Source organism: Bos indicus, chromosome 22 (genome assembly GCF_029378745.1).
Source record: "Bos indicus isolate NIAB-ARS_2022 breed Sahiwal x Tharparkar chromosome 22, NIAB-ARS_B.indTharparkar_mat_pri_1.0, whole genome shotgun sequence".
Lineage (NCBI taxonomy): Eukaryota > Metazoa > Chordata > Mammalia > Artiodactyla > Bovidae > Bos > Bos indicus.
The window spans coordinates 55,937,241-55,959,887 of NC_091781.1; the positions used below are offsets into that span (position 1 = coordinate 55,937,241).

General features: G+C 40.5%; 1 protein-coding gene across 12 annotated transcripts in view; it reads left to right on the top strand.

Moving 5' to 3' along the window:
- The window catches only part of TMCC1 (transmembrane and coiled-coil domain family 1), a 155,650-nt gene that overhangs the window by 30,240 nt on the left and 102,763 nt on the right, over positions 1–22,647 (top strand). For 8 of the 12 annotated variants that reach the window (XM_070776884.1, XM_070776883.1, XM_070776890.1 and 5 more), the window contains 2 exons: positions 11,575–11,634; positions 15,529–16,225. In XM_070776884.1, the coding sequence (XP_070632985.1) occupies positions 15,653–16,225 (573 nt within the window). In that variant the 5' untranslated portion in view covers positions 11,575–11,634; positions 15,529–15,652. The remainder of the gene's footprint in view (positions 1–11,574; positions 11,635–15,528; positions 16,226–22,647) is intronic. The other 4 variants (XM_070776891.1, XM_070776893.1, XM_070776894.1 and 1 more) reach the window with 1 other exon arrangement.

Genomic DNA, 22,647 nt, shown 5'->3' on the forward strand with positions numbered 1-22,647 from the left:
ATTTGCCGTTGAGTGATGGGACTGGGTGCCATGATCTTAGTTTTTTGAATGTTGAGTTTTAGTTTAGTTTGATAGTATTTTGTTCTTAAGATACAAATAAATAACACATGTGGGAATTACTTTTCCATAGTGGTATGCCTGTCAGTACTTTTCCCAATGTAGGGTTTTATATGTGTTGATGTGTACTGCAGTTTTGACCAGAGTAGGCATTGGGTAGTGCTTCCTGAATGAATGATTAGATCTGTAATTTTAATGCTTTCCAGAAATACTGTCCTCTTGCTCATGTTTCTCATGTTGGCAAATAATTAATGCGTTATTAGTTGATGTTTGCCGTTAATAATAATATACTCTCCCTACCTAACAACCCCTTCCCCTCCATAAACCGTCTATTTTTATCCTAGAATTTTGTAAAATGTTAAGATGAAAAAGACCTCATTTTTCAGGAGCATGTTACCTAATGGAATCAACATAGAAAAATAAAAAATAGCTCTGCCTGGTATTATTTGGCTTTGAGTTGTATTGTTCTCTACTTAGGCTGGCTGGTTTATAATTTGATGAAAGTAGCATATTTGAGTATTATTCTTTTAATCATTAAAAAAAGTTAAAATATACTGAATTTTCATTGTATTGTCTTTTATAACTTTAAGTTGCCTTCATTTCTATGGAGCAGATGCTCATTTGAAGGAATTTGTATGACAGTCTTTTTCTGTTTATCCTGCTGGAAGTTTGATCCACTCGGTTGACAGCTTTATTTTCCTTTGCTCAAAAGCCAGCACTAGGCCCACAGGAAGGAAAGGAACCTAAGCTGGAGCCAGAGGCTGGGTCGCATAGGCCTGAGGGGGGCACAGTCGGAAGCCTTGCAGTTGCTTGGCCTGGACCTGTCAGAACGGGTCTGGGGGGCTCTGGCTGTGCCATGGTTTATGTGTGTGCTCCAGAGTCGTGATCCTGAGAATGAACGCATTGTGAGCACAGTTCGGAAACTGTTGTATAGATTGCTCCCGGAAGGGGAAGAAGCCCACCTGAGAGACCCCACTGTTGAACAGATCCTGGGTTCACTGGTTTAGTTTTCTCTGAGTGCGCCCAGTGCTTAAACTTTTGCCTCATCTCAGCAGCCACTGTCAGGTTTTTGAAGGCAGGTTAGTTCGTGGAAGGGACTTTGTGTGATAGGAAGACAGAGTGTGAGATTAAATATATCTTAGCTCTGGCCTGAGTAGATACTGTTAAAACATGAGATGGATATAAAATAAGCTTTCTCTTCTGGTTTCAGGAAAGCATAGTGGGAAAAAAAAAAAAAGTAGGATTCTTTTCTAATTTCTGTGGATCCAGCTAGGATATTACATCTTGCATTTTTAAGGCATTTAAAAGTACAGACAAAAGGACAGGACAGTCTATATTTGAACAGTGTTAAGTACAAAAACATGAATTGATGAGGTAGTAGTATCGTTCCATATTATTTTCTATCAGGACTTAGCCTTTGTTACACATTATGCATTTATCTTTTCTTTACAAAAGAAATGCAGACTTTTCAGTAAAGTACTAACGGTTTTCAAATAACACGTAATCTGAGTGTTAATTAGAAAAGAATTTACAATTTTGCATTAAATGTAACCTTTCTTACACCTTAGGCTTCCCTGGTGGCTCAGCTGGTGAAGAGTCTGCCTGCAATGCAGGAGACCTGCCTTCCATCCCTGGGTTGGGAAGATCCCCTGGAGAAGGGAAAGGCTACCCACTCCAGTATCCCAGCCTGGAGAATCCCATGGACGTTGCAAAGAGTCGGACACGACTAAGCGACTTTCACTTCTCTTTCTTACATCTTACTGTTAAGTTGTCAAGAGATTTTTGATGAGTGATTCAATCTCCTTTCTCTTTGTAGGTCTGTTCAAAGTCTTGAGTTAGTCTTGGTAGATTTTGTGTTTCTAGGAATCTGTCCATTTCATCTTGGTTGTACAATTTGTTGCACACCTTTGTTCATACTGTACCCTGGTAATCCTTTTTATTCCCATAGAATTGATAGTTATGTCCTCACTTTCATTTCTGATTTTGAGTCTGTCCTCTTTTCTTAGTAGTCACTCTAGCTCAAAGTTTGTCAGTTTTGTTCATCTTTTCAAGGAATCGGCTTTTAGTTTCGTTGATTTTCTCTATTGTTTTTCTCTTCTCTGTTTCATTGATTTTTGCTCTCATCTTCTTTATTTCCTCCCTTCTCCACTTTTGGGTTTAATTCCTCTTTTTCTAGTTCTGTAAGTTATAAGATTATGTTTTTGATTTATGATCTTTCTTGTTTGTTAGTGTGGGGATTTATAGTCTATAAATTTCCGCCTCTGTGCGGCTTTCTAAGTGTCCCATAGATTTTAGAATGTCATGTTTTCATTTTCATTCGTCTCTAAGTTTTTGCTAATTTCCCTTGTGATTTCTTTGATTCATTTGTTAATATAATAGTGTGTGGTTCAATTTTCACAAATTTGTGAATTTCCAGTTATCTTTCTGTTGTTATTTTCTAACTTCATCCCATTCTGATTGAAGATAGTTTGTATCTCTTTTAAAATATATTGAGACTTAATTTGTGAGCTGCTATGTGGTCTGTCCTTAAATGTATCCCACGTACATTTCAGAAGAATGTGTATGCAGTTGCTTTTGAATGTCTTAGTCTTCAGTGTCTGGCTGCCAATAGTGGGGGTAAGGGGTAGGAAGATGGATTGGGGGAAAAAGGGTCAGTTCAGTTCAGTCGCTCAGTCCTGTCCGACTCTTTGCGACCCCATGGACTGCAGCATGCCAGACTTCGCTGTCCATCACCAACTCCCAGAGCTTGCTCAAACTCATGTCCATCGAGTTGATGATGCCATCCAACCATCTCATCCTCTGTCATCCCCTTCTCCTCCTGCCTCCAATCTTTCCCAGCATCAAGGTCTTTTCCAATGAGTCAGTTCTTCACATCAGGTGGCCAGAGTATTAGAAAGAAGGATACCAGTCCTTTAAATAAATCCCTTGGAAGTCACTTAGCTAGAGAGAGAGGGCCTTGCAACTACCGGGGATCAGAGGGATAAGGAGGAAAGGTGCAACAAAAATGAGCACCTCTCTCTGCATCTTTGTGATCAGAAGTAACAGTCAGTGGTCAGAGCATAGATCTGCAGTATTTGGAGAACAGAGTCTTTTTTGCCCACCCTAGCTCCTATAAGCTGTGTCCAAGCTGCTCTGGAAGCTTGCCCAGCTGACCTCCGTGTTGCTAGAGGAAGCTGTGTAGCTGCTACAGTGCTAGGAGTTGAAATTGAAATTAAATGCAACTTACTGTCCAAGCCTTCGCTTGTAAGTTGCAAGCCTTAAATAGGTTCCATAGTTCCAAAATACAGCAGACAGATTCCACCAGTGCATTTGTTGTCTTGTAGTTAGCAACTACTCACTGGACAGTCTAACTTTGACCGTATTTCTCACTTTTAATGGAGCATTGTATTTTAGTATCTTGTATTCTCATGTTTGCACGTTTGTTCATTTACAGAACAGTTTAAGCCAAGGCACTAGAGCTACCCATTCTTTGTAGTCACTGTGCTTTTAGTAAGGTCTTCTTGCTTCAGCCATATTTACTGAGTGAACTCAAGTGAAGTGAAGTGAAGTGAAGTGAAAGTTGCTCAGTTGTGTCCGACTCTTTGTGACCCCATGGACTATACAGTCCATAGAATTCTCCAGGCCAGAATACTGGAGTGGGGAGCCTCTCCCTGCTCCAGGGGATCTTCCCAACCCAGGGACTTAACCCAGGTCTCCCTCATTGCAGGCAGATTCTTTACCATCTGAGCCACAAGGAAATGTGATAAAGCTATATTTGTGACTGAGGAGATTTCATTTTTCAAAGTAGTAAATATCTGTTGAACTTACTTGATTACGTCTTTCTCATTTCTGGCTCAACTCTTGGGTTTCTTGTCTATGCATTTATAAACCAAGGAGGTCAAGAGAAAGGTTTGTTTTGAGTGTGAATGACCAGGCTGGGAAAAGATGTTGTTAAATCACAAATACCCTTAGGAGGGAGCCGGAAAAATGTTGTCCTTTATAAAATAGAAGCATGAGAAGAAATAATGACTTCAAGAATAGAACTGCTGAATAAATTTGCAGTGTAGCAAAGCATAAAGTATGTGTTCCCACTGAAACCACTTCAGATGACCTACAGTGAAGGAGAAAGAGCAGGAGTTGAAGACGTTGTTAAAATCCAAAAAACATGACTAAGTTTTATTTCTAAACTTTGTGTTCATCCATTTACTCTAGAGAGATTTAAGATTGGCTCTGGGTCAGTTGAGCAGAGTTTGACATTCTGAAGGCATATTGAAATGTAACATTTATATTAAGTGTGTGTACGTGCTCAATCACTTCAGTTTTGTCTGACTCTTATTGACCCCATGAAGTGTGGCCCTCCAGACTCCTCTGTTATGGAATTCTCTAGGCAGGAATACTGGAGTGGGTTGCCGTGCCCTCCATCAAGGGATCTTCCTGACCCAGGGACTGAACCTGTGTCTCCTGCATTGCAGGTGGAGGCTTTACCCACTGAGCCTCCTGGGAAGCCTGCTATTTGTATGTGACATTAATTAATAATAAATACTGGTGTATGTTTATTTTGAGTATTCTTTCCTGTTTTGAATTACATATCGTGAATACTTGATGTAAGAAATTTGAAATTAAGATTTTTTAATTGAAGTATGGTTGGAAAATTCAGCAGCGGCCACAGGACTGGAAAAGATCAGTTTTCATTCCAATCCCAAAGAAAGGCAATGCCAAAGAATGTTCATACTACCTCACAATTACACTCATTTCACACACCAGCATATTAAAAGCAGAGATCCTACTTTAGCGACAGAGTTCCATATAGTCAAAATTATGGTTTTTCCAGTAGTCATGTATGGATGTGAGAGTTGGACCATAAAGAAAGCTGAGTGCTGAAGAATTTATGCTTTTGAACTGTGGTGCTGGAGTAGACTCTTGAGAATCCCTAGGACTGCAAGGAGATCAAACCAGTCAACCCTAAAGGAAATCAGTCGTGAATATTCATTGGAAGGACTGATGCTGAAGCTGAAGCTCTGATACTTTGGCCACCTGATGCGATGAATGGACTCATTTGAAAAGACTCTGATGCTGGGAAAGATTGAAGGCAGGAGCAGAAGGGGATGACAATGGATGAGATGGTTGGATGGCATCAGAAACTTGCTGGACATGAGTTTGAGCAAGTTCCGGGAGTTGGTGATGGACAGGGAAGTCTGATGTGCTGCAGTCTATGGGATCACAGAGTCAGAGGTGACTGAGCGACTGAACTGAACTGAACTGATTTACAATGTTGTGTTAGTTTCTCGTGTACAGCAAGCTGATTCAGTTATACGTATGTGTATATATGTATTCCCTTTCAGATTCTTTTCCTTTTTAGGTTGTTACAAGATATTGAACATAGTTATCGGTGCTGTACAGTAGGCCTTGTTTATCTGTTTTAGTAGTGTATATCTTTTAAGCCCTAATTTCCCAGTTTATCCTCACCCGCTTTCACCTTTGACAACTGTAAGTTCATTTTCTCTGTGAGTCTGTTTCTGTTTTGTAAATAAGTTCATTTGTATCATTTTTTTGGATTCCACATATAATATTCTGCAGATATTCTGTGATATCTGTCTTCTCTGACTGACTTCACTTCGTATGATACTCTCTGGGTCTGTCCTTGTTGCTGCAAATGGCATTGCTTCATTCCTTTTATGACTGAGTATTTTACCATTGTGTACACACGCTACATCTTGTTTATCCATTCCTCTACTCATGGACATTTAGGTTGCTTCCATGTCTTAGTTATTATTCATAGTGCTGCTATGATATTGGGGTGCATGTATCTTTTTGAATTAGAGTTTTCTCCAGATGTACGTTCAAGAGTGGTATTGCTGGGTCATAAGGCAGCTCTGTTTTTTCTTGATAGCTTTTTAGGGAAAACTCCATGCTGTTTTCCATGGAGAAGCCAATGGCACCCCACTCCAGGACTCTTGCCGGAAAATCCCATGGACGGAGGAGCCCGGTGGGCTGCAGTCCACGGGGTCACAAAGACTGGGACATGACTGAGCGACTTCACTTTCACTTTTCACTTTCATGCATTGGAGAAGGAAATGGCAACCCACTCCAGTGTTCTTGCCTGGAGAATCCCAGGGACGGGGGAGCCTGCTGGGCTGCCGTCTGTGGGGTCGCACTGAGTCGGACACGACTGAAGCGACTTAGCAGCAGCAGCAGCCATACTGTCTTCCATAGTGGCTGCACCAAAAAGTGCACTTACACATTGGAAAAGTCTTTATTTCCTCTTCACTTATGAAGGATATTCTCACTAGATATAGAATACTGGTTGAACAATCTTTTTCTTTCAACATTTTTTTAAAGTTGCTAAACCCCTATTATCTTGCTTGCAAAGTTTCTGACAGCAAGGTTATTATAATCCTTATCCTTGTTCCTCTGTATATACTATGTTTTCCCTCTCTGGTTGCCTTCACGATTTCCCTTTTTCTTTTCAGCTATTATTTCAGCTAGCTATTATGCCTAGTTTTGAGGTTTCTTTTAAGTCTTGTTTGACATTTTTGGACCTTCTTAAATCTGTAGTTTGGTGTCTTGTCACTTAACCATTCACATATTTCTTCTGCTTTGTTCTTTCTTCTCTAGGCATTCTGAGTATATTACACTATTTGATATTTTCCCACAGTTCTTGGATGTTTTCTCTTGTTTTATTTTCCTACTTCTTTTCTTCTTTACGTTTCAATTTGAGTAATTTCTGTGAGCCTGTCTTCAAGTTCCCTGATTCTTTTTTAGCTGTTTCAAATCTACTAAAATAATTTGTTGTTTATTACCATGTTTCTCTTTCTAGGATTTCCACTATATTCTTTATGATTTCCACGTCTCTGTCAAACTACCTGTGTGATCTTGCATGTTGTCTACCTTTTCCATTATTCTCTACCATATTAATCATGTTTTAAATTCTCTGATAATTCTCATACCATGGCATTTCTGAGTCTAGTTCTGATCATTGCTTTGCTTCTGCAAACTATGTTTTTATTAAAGTGGAGAGTGAAAAAGTTGGCTTAAAGCTCAACATTCAGAAAACGAAGATCATGGCATCCGGTCCCATCACTTCATGGGAAATAGATGGGGAAACAGTGGAAACAGTGTCAGACTTTATTTTTCTGGGCTCCAAAATCACTGCAAATGGTGACTGCAGCCATGAAATTAAAAGACGCTTACTCCTTGGAAGGAAAGTTATGACCAACCTAGATAGCATATTCAAAAGCAGAGACATTACTTTGCCAACAAAGGTCTGTCTAGTCAAGGCTATGGTTTTTCCAGTGGTCATGTATGGATGTGAGAGTTGGACTGTGAAGAAAGCTGAGTGTCGAAGAATTGATGCTTTTGAACTGTGGTGTTGGAGAAGACTCTCAAGAGTCCCTTGGACTGCAAGGAGATCCAACCAGTCCATTCTGAAGGAGATCAGTCCTGGGTGTTCTTTGGAAGGAATGATGCTCAAGCTGAAACTCCAGTACTTTGGCCACCTCATGCGAAGAGTTGACTCATTGGAAAAGACTCTGATGCTGGGAGGGATTGGGGGCAGGAGGAGAAGGGGACGACAGAGGATGAGATGGCTGGATGGCATCACTAACTCAATGGACGTGAGTCTCAGTGAACTCCGGGAGTTGGTGTTGGACAGGGAGGCCTGGCGTGCTGCGTTTCATGGGGTCGCAAAGAGTCGGACATGACTGAGCGACTGATCTGATCTGATCTTGGCATGCTTCATAAGTTCTTGTTGAAAGGTGTCCATTTTGTGTAGAACAGGAAATACTGAGGTGAATATCTGATATGCTTGGAGAAGACTGCAAGCTTCCTTCTGCTGAGCCTTTAAGGTAGAATTTAAATTAATCTGTTAGGGGTTGGGCTATGTTTAAAGAGTATTATTGCTATGGTTACCAGCATTGATACATGTTGTTGCCATGGAAACCAAAGACTTCAAATTTCCCTAGTGTCCATTATATCCCGGCTTAGCTTTGGGTTTTCTCTTTGTGCTGTTTCACACAGTGAGTTTGTTTATTGCAGCTATATTCCATTATTTTTACTCAAAGCTTGTTAGCAGAGACATTACTTTGCTGACAAAGGTCCGTCTAGTCAAAGCTCTGATTTTTCCAGTAGTCATGTATGGATGTGAGAGTTGGACTATAAAGGAAGCTGAGTGCCAAAGAATTGGTGCTTTTGAACTGTGGTGCTGGAGAAGACTCTTGAGAGTCCCTTGGATTGCAAGGAGATGAAACCAGTCAATCCTAAAGGAAATCAGTCCTGAATATTCATTGGAAGGACTGATGCTGAAACTCTAATACTTTGGCCACCTGATGCAAAGAACTGACTCCTTGGAAAAGACCCTCATGCTAGGAAAGATTGAAGGCAGGAGGAGAAGGAGATGACAGAGGATAAGATGGTTGGATGGCATCAGCGACTCGATGGACCTGAGTTTGAGCAAGCTCCAGGAGTTGGTGATGGACAGGGAAGCCTGGCATGCTGCAGTCCATGGGGTCGCAAAGGGGCAGACATGACTGAGCGATTGAGCATCTGAACTGAACTGAACTGTTAGCATGATAGTGGAGGTTGAGGGGAGTTCTGTGATGATCTGGTACGCCTCAGATTTAGGCAGGCACTAGAACCTGGGTCTCTTGTAAAATTTTCTGTTTCTAGGAGTGGAGTTGTTCCCCCTCTTTTTTCTTCCTCAACTGCTGTGTCTATCTTAGGTTTTATATTCCCTCCCCTTTTTTAAGCTTAAGTTTTTTTCTTAATAGATTTTAACCAATAGTAGTTTTTGTTTGAATTTCCTATTCAAAGCAGCCTTCTCTGCCCCTGTATTTTATTTTTTTGGCCTCACCATGTAGCATGCAGAATCTTCGTTCCCTGCAGTGGGAGCATACGGAGGCTTAACCACCCTGGACCACCAGGGAAGTCCCTAAGCTAATAGGAGGTAGATTTGGGCTGATTGGCGTTGGCTGCCAAGCTCCACAAGGGTGGGGGCTGGGATAAGAAGCTTCTTTGCATTCTCTCAGATTCTATCTGCCTCCCCCCCACCCCCCTTCCCCCACACACACAGCCTTTGAGGTTCCTGGCAGAAAAGCCTGTAATAGGGTAGAGCCTCTCTCCTGATTGCAGTCCCTTGAGACTTGGCACTCTCATACTGGCCCACATTCAGTGTCCAGCAATTGGTCAAAATTTGTGATTTAATCGTCCTGACTGCAGTGGAATTCCTGCATGCTCTTGGGGCTGTATTTCCTTTGGTTAGAAAGAAAGCTTTACCTCTAGGATTATAGGTGCTTGTCTAGCATCTTGTGTTACTCCATCCCTGTTGCATTGTCTGCAGGTTTGGTCAGGTGGCATTGTGGGTGGTGGGGAGAGAGTGGTTTTATCCACTGTGAACCTTAGGAGTCCACATTGTGGTCAGAGAAGAACTTGTGAGACTTGATTTAGTGCTCAGCATATGGGTCACTTTTTGTAAGTGATCTCTTTGAACTTGATAGAGTATTCTGCAGTTATTGGGTACTGTCTTATACAAATGTCTGTTTAGGTCCCCAGTTTGTTAACCATGCTATTCAGATCTAACTCTCTTTTTCTTCCGATTTAGGTCGTTTATTCTATCAATTATGAGAGATTTTAAAAATTTCTCCATTATGATTATAGATATATTTCACTTCTTGTAGGTCTGCTAAATTGTGCTTTATGCATTTGGAGGCTATGTTATTACTTGCATATAAATTTTAAATTATGTCTTTCTAATGAGTTCTGCATTTAATCCTATGAATTATATTACCTCCATTAATGCTTTTTGAATTATAGTCTACTTTGAGTACTACTAATAAAGCTTGAGCAGCTTTTGTTTAGATTATGTTTGTTAACCCTTTCTATACATTTTATTTTAATTGTTCTCTATATTTGGCATGATTCTTTTACACATCATAATAGAGAATTTTTTTTTTTTTGGCCACGTCACGGGGCTTGTGGGATCTTAGTTCCCCAACCAGGGGATGAACCGGGCCACTGCTGTGAAAGTGCCGGGTCCTAACCACTGGCCCACCAGGGATTGATTTCCGTTTTTTATTTAGTGTGATAGATAGTCTTTTTCTTTTGGTCCACTTAGATTTAATATAATTATTGGGGTATTTGGGTTTGCATTTGATATCTTATATTTTCCTTTTTATATGTCTTATCTGCAGTCTTGCTTTCCCTCCTTTTTGTATTTATTTGCATATTTTAATTCTGTTTTTCCTTTCTGCTAGCACAATAGTTATGTCCTTTTCTATAATTTTAAAATGTTTCCCCTTGAGATTAAAACATGTATTTACTTTCTTTTTTTTCCAAATGTGTAAGTTTATTTTTTCCTGACATAAGAATAGTCATAATGTATATACTTCGAGAGGTAGAAAAAGTTAAAGATGGAAAGTCCCCCCTCACATCTGCCCACCAGCCACCCAGTTCTCCAGATGACTCAGGATGAGTACCCCCAGTGCAGTCATCTGGCCTCTTCACTGGCCCCCAGTGTGTAGCGTGTGTGCTGCTCTGCAGCTGGGAATCTCGGCCTGTATCTTCCTGCTCATTCATCCATCTTCTCATCTTTCAAAGTGTAATGAAAGCTTCTTTGTTCTTGAAACTTTTCGAGGCAAGTGTCATCGGATTTCTTCACTTCTGATGGTAATCATAGTTGTCCTTACACATTCTAGCACTTAATTATGTTGTTCTGTGCTGTTTCTCTTAAGCTTCAAGTATGTAAACTCACTTTCCATCCTAGATTACTTCCTTGAGGGTAAGGTAGGATGCTTTGTTTGTGTAATTTGGAGCACAAAGCAGATGCCCCCCAAACACAGGCCTGAGTAAATTGCCTCTGGTAATGGCTGTTTTCCAGGGAATTTTCCATTTTGGTGCATCTTGAGCCTCAATTATTCATGGTAGACATACTTATTAAGAGTTGCTTTTGAACGCAAAATTGTGGATGGAGAATTGGAAGCTACTTGAAAGATACTTGCTTATAAAATTATGCTTCTTTTCATGTTGGTAAGGAATCTGCCCACAATTCGGGAGGCCCGGATTCAGTCCCTGGGTTGGGAAGATCCCCTGGAGTAGGAATGGCAACACACTCCAGTATTCTGGCCTGCAGAATTCTGTGGACAGAGGAGCGTGGCAGGCTACATACAGTCCACGGGGTCGCAAAGAATCAGACATGACTGAGCGACTAACACACTTATTTTGCATTTCATTTTACTTTAAGATTAGAATTAATGGACTATCCATTCCTAATTCCGTATCATAGTGTAAAAAGATTTATGAAATATACTTTTTTTTTTAATATTGACGTTCCTCAAATTGTTTTTTCTTGATTATAGTTTTTTTTTTCATTATTTCTTTGCAAAATGAGAAAATACTGAAAAACACTAGAAAAAATTACCCTGTACTACCACTGAGAGCTAAATGTTACCATTTTGTTATGTGTATACTCAGTTTTTTCCTATGTTTATAAATAAACTCCCCTCTTCTAAGTTTCCTACCTTGTAATTCTTAATGTTTGCTTTTCAGCTTTCCCTAAAAGGATTCCAGAACACCTTAGAAGTGCTTGAGGAAGAGTGATAAAGGCAAGTATCCAATTTGTTAGCGTCAGTGAAATAATTTGGTTCATAGCCAAACCAAAATGCTTTGGTCACCGTGTCTATCAAGAAAACTAAAAAGTTGGGAGTAACGACTTAAAGGAAAAAAAAAGAAAGATAGTTCATATATAATTCGAATTTTTTTTTTTTCAAAACTGTTGTAGAAAATTGTTAAAATTCTGAGAATTTAACCAAGTTTTCTGAAATACCTGGTTTGTCGGTGGCTCCCATTTCCTCCTCTTTTTTCCCCGCTTTCCACCCCTTCCTCCTGCCCCCTTTCTCCCATATCCTTTTGTTCCCTTTTCTCTCTATTGGTTTCCTCAGGCTTACTTAGAAGGACTTTACTTTTCAGAGAAGCCCTGTGAATAAAAGAGAAGCCAACATTTCCTTCTTATGAAAGAACACTTAGCTTTACAGTTGAACTTGTTTGTGTTAAACCAGAGATAGCAATACAGTTGTTTGGGAAGTTTAATAAGCTGAACAGCAGTTATTATTCATTTGAATTTTACTACTGTCTTACAGAAGAAAATAGGGGAGTCTTAAAAAACGTTCGCATTATTGAATTATTTTAGTGCTTGCTTTCTTCTTGTCACAAGTTTTATATAATGATTATAGCATTACGTTTTACAGTCAGTGCAACAGGTTGTTGTTTCAAAATTCTTATCTAACAATTTGATGCTTAAAGCTCAGTTTAAGTTTCTTTGGTGTTCTGTGTTAGGTAAGCTTCTGTTAGTATCATGAAGATATGTTTTGCCTTTAGAAATCCCAGAATTTACTACTCCTCTACTAGGTAATCTGTGCAGCCATGTAGATAGCCTATGCAAGCTTTGGCTTGGAAATCAACACCCTGTTTCTGGGTTTTCCTCCAAATGCTGGCATATCCTTATAATTAATCATTCTTTTAAATTATATGAGAATAAATGATATAGACATGCTAATGAAATCTCAAATGAAGATACAGACATTTAAAAATGTACCATATTTTCCATTTTTTTAAAACCAAGAAGCAGGTTTATGTGAAGTGAAGTTAATGTGAAGTGAAGTGAAGTTGCTCAGTCATGTCTGACTCTTTGCGACCCCATGTACTGTAGCCTACTGGGCTTCTCCATCCATGGGATTTTCCAGGCAAGAGTACTGGAGTGGGTTGCCATTTCCTTCTCCAGAGGATCTTCCCGATCCAGGGATTGAACCCGGGTCTTCTGCATTGTAGTCAGATGCTTTACCATCTGAGCCACAAGGGAAGCCCCTTGATTAGTTTATAACACTGCCCAATGAAGCTGATCTGCTGAGTAATAAATTCCTTGTATGTTTATATATGAGACAAGTAGATTGTTTGGTGTTCTAACGAACCTTGATACCATTCCTCTCTTTATGGTGTCTTTTATTATCATGGGAGAAACTTATTTTATATGTTTTACTTTCAAAATAGCAGCAACAAAAAATATGTTGTATTATTTAGCTAATGCAATATAAATAAGGAAAAAAGTAATTTACTTCCTCATTATCAGCCTGCTGCTTTCACATCCTTCTGTCTTTTCGGGGTCTAAATATCCCAGTACAAGAAGAGGTTAATTGATATACAGTTACTGGATTATCTTGGTTACATAGCCCTTTTTGTCTGAGAAGCTCAGTGCTTTGCAGAGTGAAAATAATTCAATAACTATTAGTCTGCACTAGAAACTCATGAGGGAAGGTCAGGATAATTAAATACATATACTGTTGACAACATTTTTGCCCACAAGGAGCCCCAGAAAACTCCATATAGCCCAAAACATTTGTTTATGTCGGTAGGATTAAGGGCTTCTCTCTTGGCTCTCCCAAAGGGAAAAGGAAAAATAAAAGCAACACAGAGTCGGGAAAAGGGTGAGAGGCCCCAGCCGTGTGGCAGGTTTTTGGTGCAGCCACAGAGAATTTGAGTGAAAAGCAGTGAAATTTCCCATCCTCGTGACTGCTCCTCATTTGCCTAGTTTGGGAGCAAAGAATTTTGTGGTATTTAGTTAGTAGGAAGGTACTGGTTAAAGGCCTTTAACCCTGTCAACATGGTTTATGCTCCTGAGTCATGAAGAGGTTAGGAGATGGGAAGATAGGCATGTAAGAGTGTGGTCCGCAAAGCCACAGTGACGGTGTCCATCCACGTTCATGGTGAGAGGGTCGTCTGAGAGAAGTTACCAGGAAGAAAGGTCTGATGGGTTTGCATTCCTATCCCTTTGGACTCTAGGAGTCTGGAGGTCACCGTGAACTCTTAAATCCAGCTGATTTATGCCTTTCAGATTGCTGTTTGGTGGCCAGAGGTCTGTCTGCGTATGCCCAGACCATGACCACCCTCAGTGCTTCAGACTTGGTAGTGACTTAGTAGTGACTTCAAACTGTTCAAAGTCCTTGGTGTAACGCAGGGAGTTTTAAAGCCCTTTGAAGGAAAAGTTGAGGTAAAATATAGAAATAAAGAACTTCACGCACCACATTTTGTCCTCCGTAGCAGGTTCTGTACATTAATGCAGTTTTGTTTTACATACTTGCAGAAACTCAATTTTTTTTAAAAAGTTTTCTATTATGAGAAATCTTATCCCTACCACACCCTCCCTTTCTTTGGCATGTGACTTCCGTAACTGTGGCAGTTATGCTGACCTTACATCTCTTAGTTTCAACTTCCTTTTAATTTCCTGCACTTTAATGTTGGTGTGTGGTTGCTATTTGACCTTTCTTTTTCTCTCCTTTTTAGTCATACCAGTTACTGTGTCACTTCTTTGCTTTTGAGTTTGTGTGAATACAGCCGTCCCTTGGTACCCATGGAGGACTGGTTCCAGGACTCCTGCAGATAACGAAATCCTCAGATGCTCGTGTCTCCTATATGAAATGGCATAGTATTTGCATAGAACCACGCGCATCCTCCCATATACCTTAAATCATCTGTAGAGCATTTATAATACCTAATACAACGTAAATAAATGCTATGAAAACAGTTGCTGGGAGCATGGCAAATTCAGGTTTTGCTCTTTGGAAATCCTAGAACTCCTTCACCCCAAATGTTTTCCATCTGAGGTTGGTTGAATCTGCAGATGTGGAAGCCGTGCATATGGAGGGTGGACTGTACATGGGCAGCCTCTTGTCAGAGTCGACCCTTTTCAAAGAAAGGGATTCCTTTGAGTCTCTTTCTTTGTTCACTGGTTCTGAGCCAAGCTCTAGTCTCTGAAGACAGATTCTTTCTGGATCATGTACTCATTGTACCGAAAGGTCGTTTGTGTTCCAGCAGAGAATCCAACCTATAAGATTTCAGTTTGCATTTTCTTTTCAAAAGAGCAAACCTTCTCAAAAGAGAAGTGTCTAGTTGCCAGTGACCTTGATGAATATAACTGGAAATTCCTCTTTTCCATTAAAACCCACAATGCAGTTAGATTGGGATGTCCACGTTTCACAGTTATTCTTTGAATTTACTATATTGAGCTTCAGCATGCAGATAATTAACTATGGTTGTGATTGAGAGGAATCATTTCAATTGCCTCAGCTAGACTGTCTGTATTGAATGCTCTGTGCTCGGATGTCTCTCGATTTCCCAAGTAATGGCTGTTCTCTCAAATATTATTATGGTTTGCATTCCAAGATGACCCTTCTAGTATGTAGTTCCTCTTCACATTGCAACTTGTAGGGAGTTTTTTAACAGCGCTGTGTTTTCATTTCCTTTGTACTTGTTTCGGAGCTTTTCCTCCTATTCTAGAAAATAATCATTACCCACTATCTAGAAAACTATCTTTTAATCTTCTGATTAAAGATTGCTTAATGATAGTGTCTACTTCTTGGGCTAGTGGCATGTTTTTCTTTTAACACTGGAGTTTCTGCATGGATTTATAATACGAGCTTTTTTTTTTTTTTTTTTTTTAACATTAGGTAGGCATGAAGCCTTCGTCTCACAGCTGCATGTGTAGTTACTGTCGAAGCAATGCCTACCTAATTTGACAGTCGTGGTGTGTTAAAAAAATTTTTTGAGTTTGCAAATAAGCGTATTAAGTCTACTGATGGAGCCTTCGGGCAGTGAACAGTTATTTGAGGACCCTGATCCCGGAGGCAAATCCCAAGATGCAGAGGCCAGAAAGCAAACAGAATCAGAACAAAAGTTGTCTAAAATGACCCACAATGCTTTGGAGAACATTAACGTGATTGGCCAAGGCTTGAAGCATCTCTTCCAGCACCAGCGCAGGAGGTCGTCCGTGTCCCCCCACGATGTGCAACAGATTCAGGCAGACCCAGAGCCTGAAATGGATCTGGAAAGCCAGAACGCGTGTGCTGAGACTGATGGTGTCCCCACCCACCCCACAGCTCTGAATCGTGTCCTGCAGCAGATCCGCGTGCCACCCAAGATGAAGAGAGGGACGAGCCTGCACAGCAGGCGGGGCAAGCCAGAGGCCCCAAAGGGAAGTCCCCAGATCAACAGGAAATCTGGCCAGGAGATGGCAACTGTCATGCAGTCCGGCCGACCCAGGTCTTCATCCACTACTGACGCTCCTTCCAGCTCTGTGGTGATGGAAATAGCTTGTGCCGCTGCCGCTGCTGCTGCGTGTCTGCCGGGGGATGAGGCGTCTGCAGAGCGGGTAAGTTTCTGTTAAATTACCTGTTAACTTCTTGTGCTTTATATCTAGTACTCTGCACACTTTGCCTGGGTGACTGAAAAGAAGTATCTCTTCAAGTACCCCGAGGCTGTGGCCAAAGATAGTTTCCCTTTTCATTAAATAAGTGGGATGAAGAGTAATCATCATAGCTAATAATGAACGCTTCTAATTATATTCCTGTTTGCTTCCTAACACGTTGCCTCAGATGATTCCAGTGCAGTCAGCCCACGAGTTTTAAGAATTACTGAATCCGAATTTCTGGAGCTCCCATTCAGCCCGGTCGGCAAGCTTAGAGCTATCTGGACCGCTCCTGCTCTTTAATGACATGACCCCCAAGGTTGCCCCCATTCTCCATTCCAAATCAGTGCCCTAGTTTAGGCCTTCATCTGTCTCACTGCCCTTTCAGATTCTTTTTTTCTCCATGCTGGACACAGCTTGTGAGAGCTATCTGAAATACTAAAGTCATTGTCATTTCCACTGCTTAAAAAGCAGTCACTGGCTCCATCATTTCCTGAGGGGCAAAGAAAGTTCTTTAAGATGATACACAGGACCTCCCATGATTTAGCCCATGTGGACTTCTTTACCTCCTACAACTTAACAGCTAGTACTCCTTTCTCACGCTTTTTATTTTTCCTCTAAAGTTTTTCCTTTTGTCCATATCTTGACTTACTCTTTCATTCAGTCATTTGTTCAGCAAACATATAATGAGATGTTCCAGTCACTGTGGATACTGTGATGAACAGAAAAAGATGTGATCCTTACTCTCATGGAGTTTATTATCAGATGGGGACACATATTAAATAATCACTTGAGCAAATCTAAAGTTTCAACCGTGGCACATGCTACTGGAGCCTATTACAGGAACTTAGGACCTAGTTAAGGATGTCACTTCTGTGAGGAAATGGCAAAGATCTGGAGGGTAAGCTGAGGTAATTAGGTGATGGAGAGAGAACTCCAGGTGCAAAGGTGCTGAGATAGAAGGACGCTTTCCTGAGTACGAGGGACGGGATGGCAGGTGTGTGTGCATGTCCATGCAAGCACACAGAGGGTAAGGCTGGAGAGAGAGAGAGGAAGGAGTTCATACAGAGGTTTGCAGACAGTGTTCAGGAGTTTTTCTCCATTTAAGAGGAATGAGTAATATCAAAGCATTTTAAGCAAAGGGGACAGTTGCACCTTTATGATTAGAAAATATCACTGTGTTTATGGTGTGAAGAGTAGATTAGACTGGGTTCAGGTGGGATGCAGATAGATGAGCTGGAAGGCTGTCGTGTCCAGAGAGATGACAGTAGTTTGGATCAAAGACGAGACGGTGGGAGCGGAAAGAAGAATTACCTAAGGGCGGGGGTGTGTCTTACTCCTCATGCCAATAGTTTGGGCTTCACTACGTGGGTCAGTGGTAGAGAATCTGCCTGCCATTGCAGGAGGTGCAGGATCGATCCCTGAGTCAGGAAGATCCCCTGGAGGAGGAAATGGCAACCAACTCCAATATTCTTGCCTGGAGAATCCCATGGACAGAAGAATCTCGAGGGCTAACAGTCCATGGGGTCGAAGAGTCAGATACGACAGAGCGACTGAGCACACATCCAATACTTTGGCCCTTGAATTATTGGTTTGATGAATTAGAAGTAAATAGATAGGGAGCAAGAAACAATATCTAGTTAGGGAGTTTGAGAGTGTATGCAGAGAAGTTTTTGAAATGGAGTAATCTTTCATTTAATTATTCATCAATACTTATTAAATACCAACTATGTACTAGGCAGTTTTCTAGGTAGTTAGAATACACCAGAAAACGAAACAGGCAAACATATGTGCTGTTATGGAGGCTTACTCTGTATTGAAGGAGATAACATACAGTAGATATAAAAATGATTAATATGTTACGATGAAGTGTGGTGAGTATTATGGGAAGAAAAGAGCAAAATTAGAGAAAGAAAGAGATTAGGGGTGTATACAGAGGGGAGGGGAGTTGCAGTATAAGGTAAGGTAAGCCTCACTGAGAAGGTAACGTTTGAGTGAAGACTTGAGGAGATGAAGAAATTAGTCATGAGGCTGGCTTTCTGGGGGATAAGTACTCAGGCGGATGAAATAACTCCAGGGTAGGAGCTGACATTCCCTACCTGACGTGTCCAGGGAATAGCAAGACCAGTATGGAAAAGCTGAGTGAGGGGGGACAGTAGTACAAGATGGCCTCAGAGGGGTCACAGGTGGCCAGCCTGGGGAGAGCTTCATAGTGATATCTCAGTATAGACACTCTTCCGTTACATCTTTATAAAATACCGTGGGATCGGAGACATTTCCCCCCGTGTTTGTTTGCTTGGTAGTTGTTCCACTGAGTGTTTGACCTACCATTGTTTTAGGTTAGGGATCTGCACACTTTTTCTGTAAGTAGTCATTGTATTTTCCACCATATGGTCTGTCTTGCAACTACTCAGCTGTGTCGGAGCATGACATCAGTCACCCATACTATGTAAATGAATGGGCATGCCGGGGTTTGACTGGTGAACAGTGTCTGGGCCTCGGCCCATACTTTGCCCACCACAGTCTTAGGCACTGAGAATGTATGAGTGAAACAAACAAACAAAAATATTTGCTCTGGAGAAGTTTAACAAAACATATAAGTAAAGTGCATGATATGACAGTTGCGTAAGAGGATAAGGATTTCTAGGGAGGGAAGTTTTAAGCAGAGTGATCAGGGAAGACCTCACTGATATACAAGCGAAGACCTGGAGGATGCGAGGGAGCAGACCAAACCTCTGAAGGGAGACCTGAGGGAACAGCAAAGGGTAAGGTCCCAAGGGCCTGTACTATGAGGAAATGTTACGGAAGTTGGATTTTTTTTGGCATTGTTAAAGGGGAGAAAATGATAATGTACGTCAAGGCCGTAAGCTGTAGCCACCTGTCTGCCATGCCTGATGGGTGAGGAGCAATACTTGAAACAGTTCTTAACTAGTGAGAATTTGATCTGTATGTCTTATTTAAACTTAGGTTGTATGGTCTAAGTGTTAGTACCTTTCAAAAAAACGAAATTGAACCAAGTCAAGAGCTTATTGACTTTATTTGATGATTCATGGATTGGGCAGCATTCAGTCTGAGCCAAATAGAAACGAACTCTGAAGAGCTGTACAGAGAAAAAGACTTCTAGGCAGAAGGGAGCAGGAACAAGGAAGTTACACTCGTCCAAAAAGTGTGTTGGTTATTGCTAGGTTACTGTCCTCACAGAGGATGGCAAGGGTTACCTAACTAATGCTAATCAGCAGTTCCTGGTTGGCTGGTTTGAGTCCATTTCTGGGAGAGGCAAAAAACTGTAGTTTAGTTCTCAGTTTGATGTTACAAGAATTAGCATAAGAGACTCCATTTGGGGCCTACTGTGTTTTGTTTTGTTTTGTTTTTTTAGTAAATTTACTGTGTTTATATGTAGCTTTTTAAAAAATAGTCATGTCAACTGGCCTTGTCAAAGGTGTAGACTAAAACCCATTCTTTCTCATTCAGTAACAAATAGCTTGTAGACTTAGAGTATGTGAATTTCCCAGGGTTTATAAATAAGGAACACTACCCTCTGCAGTAAATTACTGCATGATGGCATTCTACTCTGTTCAAAAGAAAGGGAGGTTTGTAAGATTGAGTTAACTGAGCCGTGTGCAAAACCAGAAAGCCTAGGTGTAATGTTCTACCAAAGGGGAAAGAAACGAGGTGATGGGAAGGATAATTTCTGTTGCTGACCACAAGGTGGTACCCCTAGACCAGGAGAAGTAGGCGGAAGTGAGGAGATGACTCCTACTGTGACAGGCCATTAGTAATGAAGGAATTATACCTTGAGAAGTCACTAGTTCAGGGAATTGTTAGGATGTGGGCTGGACTGAGTAGTGACTATCATACGTAGTAGTAATAGGCGCTCTTTTTAAAGTACTGAACTGAATTGGTAACTGTGGAAATGGAATTGACAATAGAAGAGTGGGTAGAATTTACTGACAATGTTAGAATTAAAAATAGAGATATTGTTGTATGGCCGAAACCAACACAAATTGTAAAGCAATTATCCTCCAATTAAAAATTTTTTAAAAAATAAATAAATAAAGTGACTTCCCTGGTGGTCCAGTGGCTGGAACTCCAGGGTTCAAATGCACTGGGGTCTGGGTTCAATCCCAGGTCAGGGAACTGGATCCCATATGCTGTAACTAATCCCATATGCCACAGCTGAGACCCAGTGCAACCAAATAAATGAATAAATAAATACTTTTAAAAATAATTAAAGATAAAATTGAAAGTCCTAAAGTCTGCTTGGGAGAAGTAGTAAAATAATGTCTGTTTTCCTAAAAACAAAAACATTGACAATTGTATTTTTTAAATGAAAACCAATAGAGATCTTTCTCGTTTGTGTATTTAGTGTCAGTTTGGTAGCTGACACTATCAAGGAAACGATCCCGGATGGGAAAGTAGGAATAAATCAGAGATGAAGATGTGTTTTGACTTTTCAGTTGTTCTCTAGTAAAGGTACTTTATAGAACAAAACTCATATGCCAAAGAAAGTAACTTTTAGGCTATTGACCCTAACTCAGAGGTCTAGAATGTGTGAAATGAAGGGAAAGTCACTCAGTCATGTCTGACTCTTTGCAACCCCATGGACTATACAGTCCATTAAATTCTCCAGGCCAGAATACTGGCGTGGTAGCCTTTCCCTTCTCCAGGAGATCTTCCCAACCCAGGGATCCAACCCAGGTCTCCCTCTTTGCAGGTGGATTCTTTACCAGCTGAGCCACAAGGAGGTCCAGAATGTGTATGTTTGTTCTAATGCAGTATATTTCTGTGGTGACCCGCAAGATGCCTTTATTATCCTTAATGATCTTACACTAACTTTTAATGTGGTTGTCCTAAGAGTGGAATTGAAGGTGTAGCTAGGATGTTCTTGACCTTGGCAGACTTACCATGCACAGTTATCATCATAAGGATGCCTCTCCAAGTTTTATTTGGTTTTATTTTTAACATCTGAGTTGTATTCCTTCTGTGACGAAGGCTCAACATAATGCAAAGGCAAGTTCACTCTTTAAGTTGAATTTAACCTCCTTTTCCTTTATATTACAAAATATATAGAGACCTTAGAGTAATTAGACCTCTAAAGGAACATAGTATGTGCCTATACCTTCTGCTTTCCCCTTTTATTCACAGAGGATTTGAGTACTTTATCAGTAACCTTCAGTCTTAAGAGGGAGGGAGAATTTTGGCCCCCAAAGTCCACTACTCTTTTTTATTTTTTTTTAATCCAGAACATTGTTACAAGAATTTGTCTTGTGACTATTAGCTTCCCAAAGACTCATAGGTAGATAAATAGAAGGACAGACCAGGATCATGTATGATAGAAGATGATTACTGGAACAGATTGGTTTTTCTTCAATGATCATAATGCAGCATTTTATCTAAAGAAAGATAGGCAGCTTTGGCAAGTTAGCAAAATATTGTAAGTATTTGTTTAGTTAGTTTGTAAGTATTAGCTTTAGTAAGTATTTGTTAATATTTGACTTGTTTCAGTGTTACATCATCATGACCTGTGATTTCGTCAGTCAGTGGGAGCAGACCAGATTTCATACTTCAGGATCAGCATGTATTTATTAGGCATTAGTGTCTCTCATTTTATCTATGGTTTGACTTTGAAAGCATCTTATTTCCTAAATAGAATCCTTTAAAATATGTAAAAGATGTTTGATTTCAAAAATCAGTCTTTGGACAAATCTCTTTGTAAAAAGAATTAGCAAGGATTTGTTGGTTTATATATTACAAAAATATATCTTTAGCCAAAGATCAAGTAAAATATTTGTTGGTGGTAGTTTAGTCGCAAAGTTGTGTCCGATTCTTGTGACCCCATGGACTGTAGCTCACCAGGCTCCTCTGTCCGTGGGGTTTCCCCCGCAAGAATACTGGAGTAGGTTGCCATTTCCTCCTCCAGGAGATCTTTCCAACCCAGGTCTTCTGCATTGCAGGTGGATTCTTTACTGACTGAGCAATAGAACTGGCAACTACATTTTATTTTATCACAGTAACATCTTACTGGGGTAAAGAGCCCTGACACAGATTTCAATATCATTGTAATGAGGAAGCTAAGAATTTAGAAACCTTGATTACAAAATGAGCCCCTTGCAACACAAATGATTTTCAGCCAAAAGATCGCTGGCTATTGCCAGGTGATTAGCAAAAACGCAAAGACTATTAAGGCTATGGGCTAAGCCTAAGCAAGCTCCTCATTTTACAGATCCAAAAATGTTGGAAAAACAGCCTGAGGTAATAACTGTGATACTAGGGACCCTGGGTCCCTTCTGATTCCATGTTCAGCTTTCTTGTCTTTCTATCCTGTTTGTATGTCAGAATTGAAGAACATGATTGTTGTGATCAAGTAGGGGACAAGAAAGGGGGAC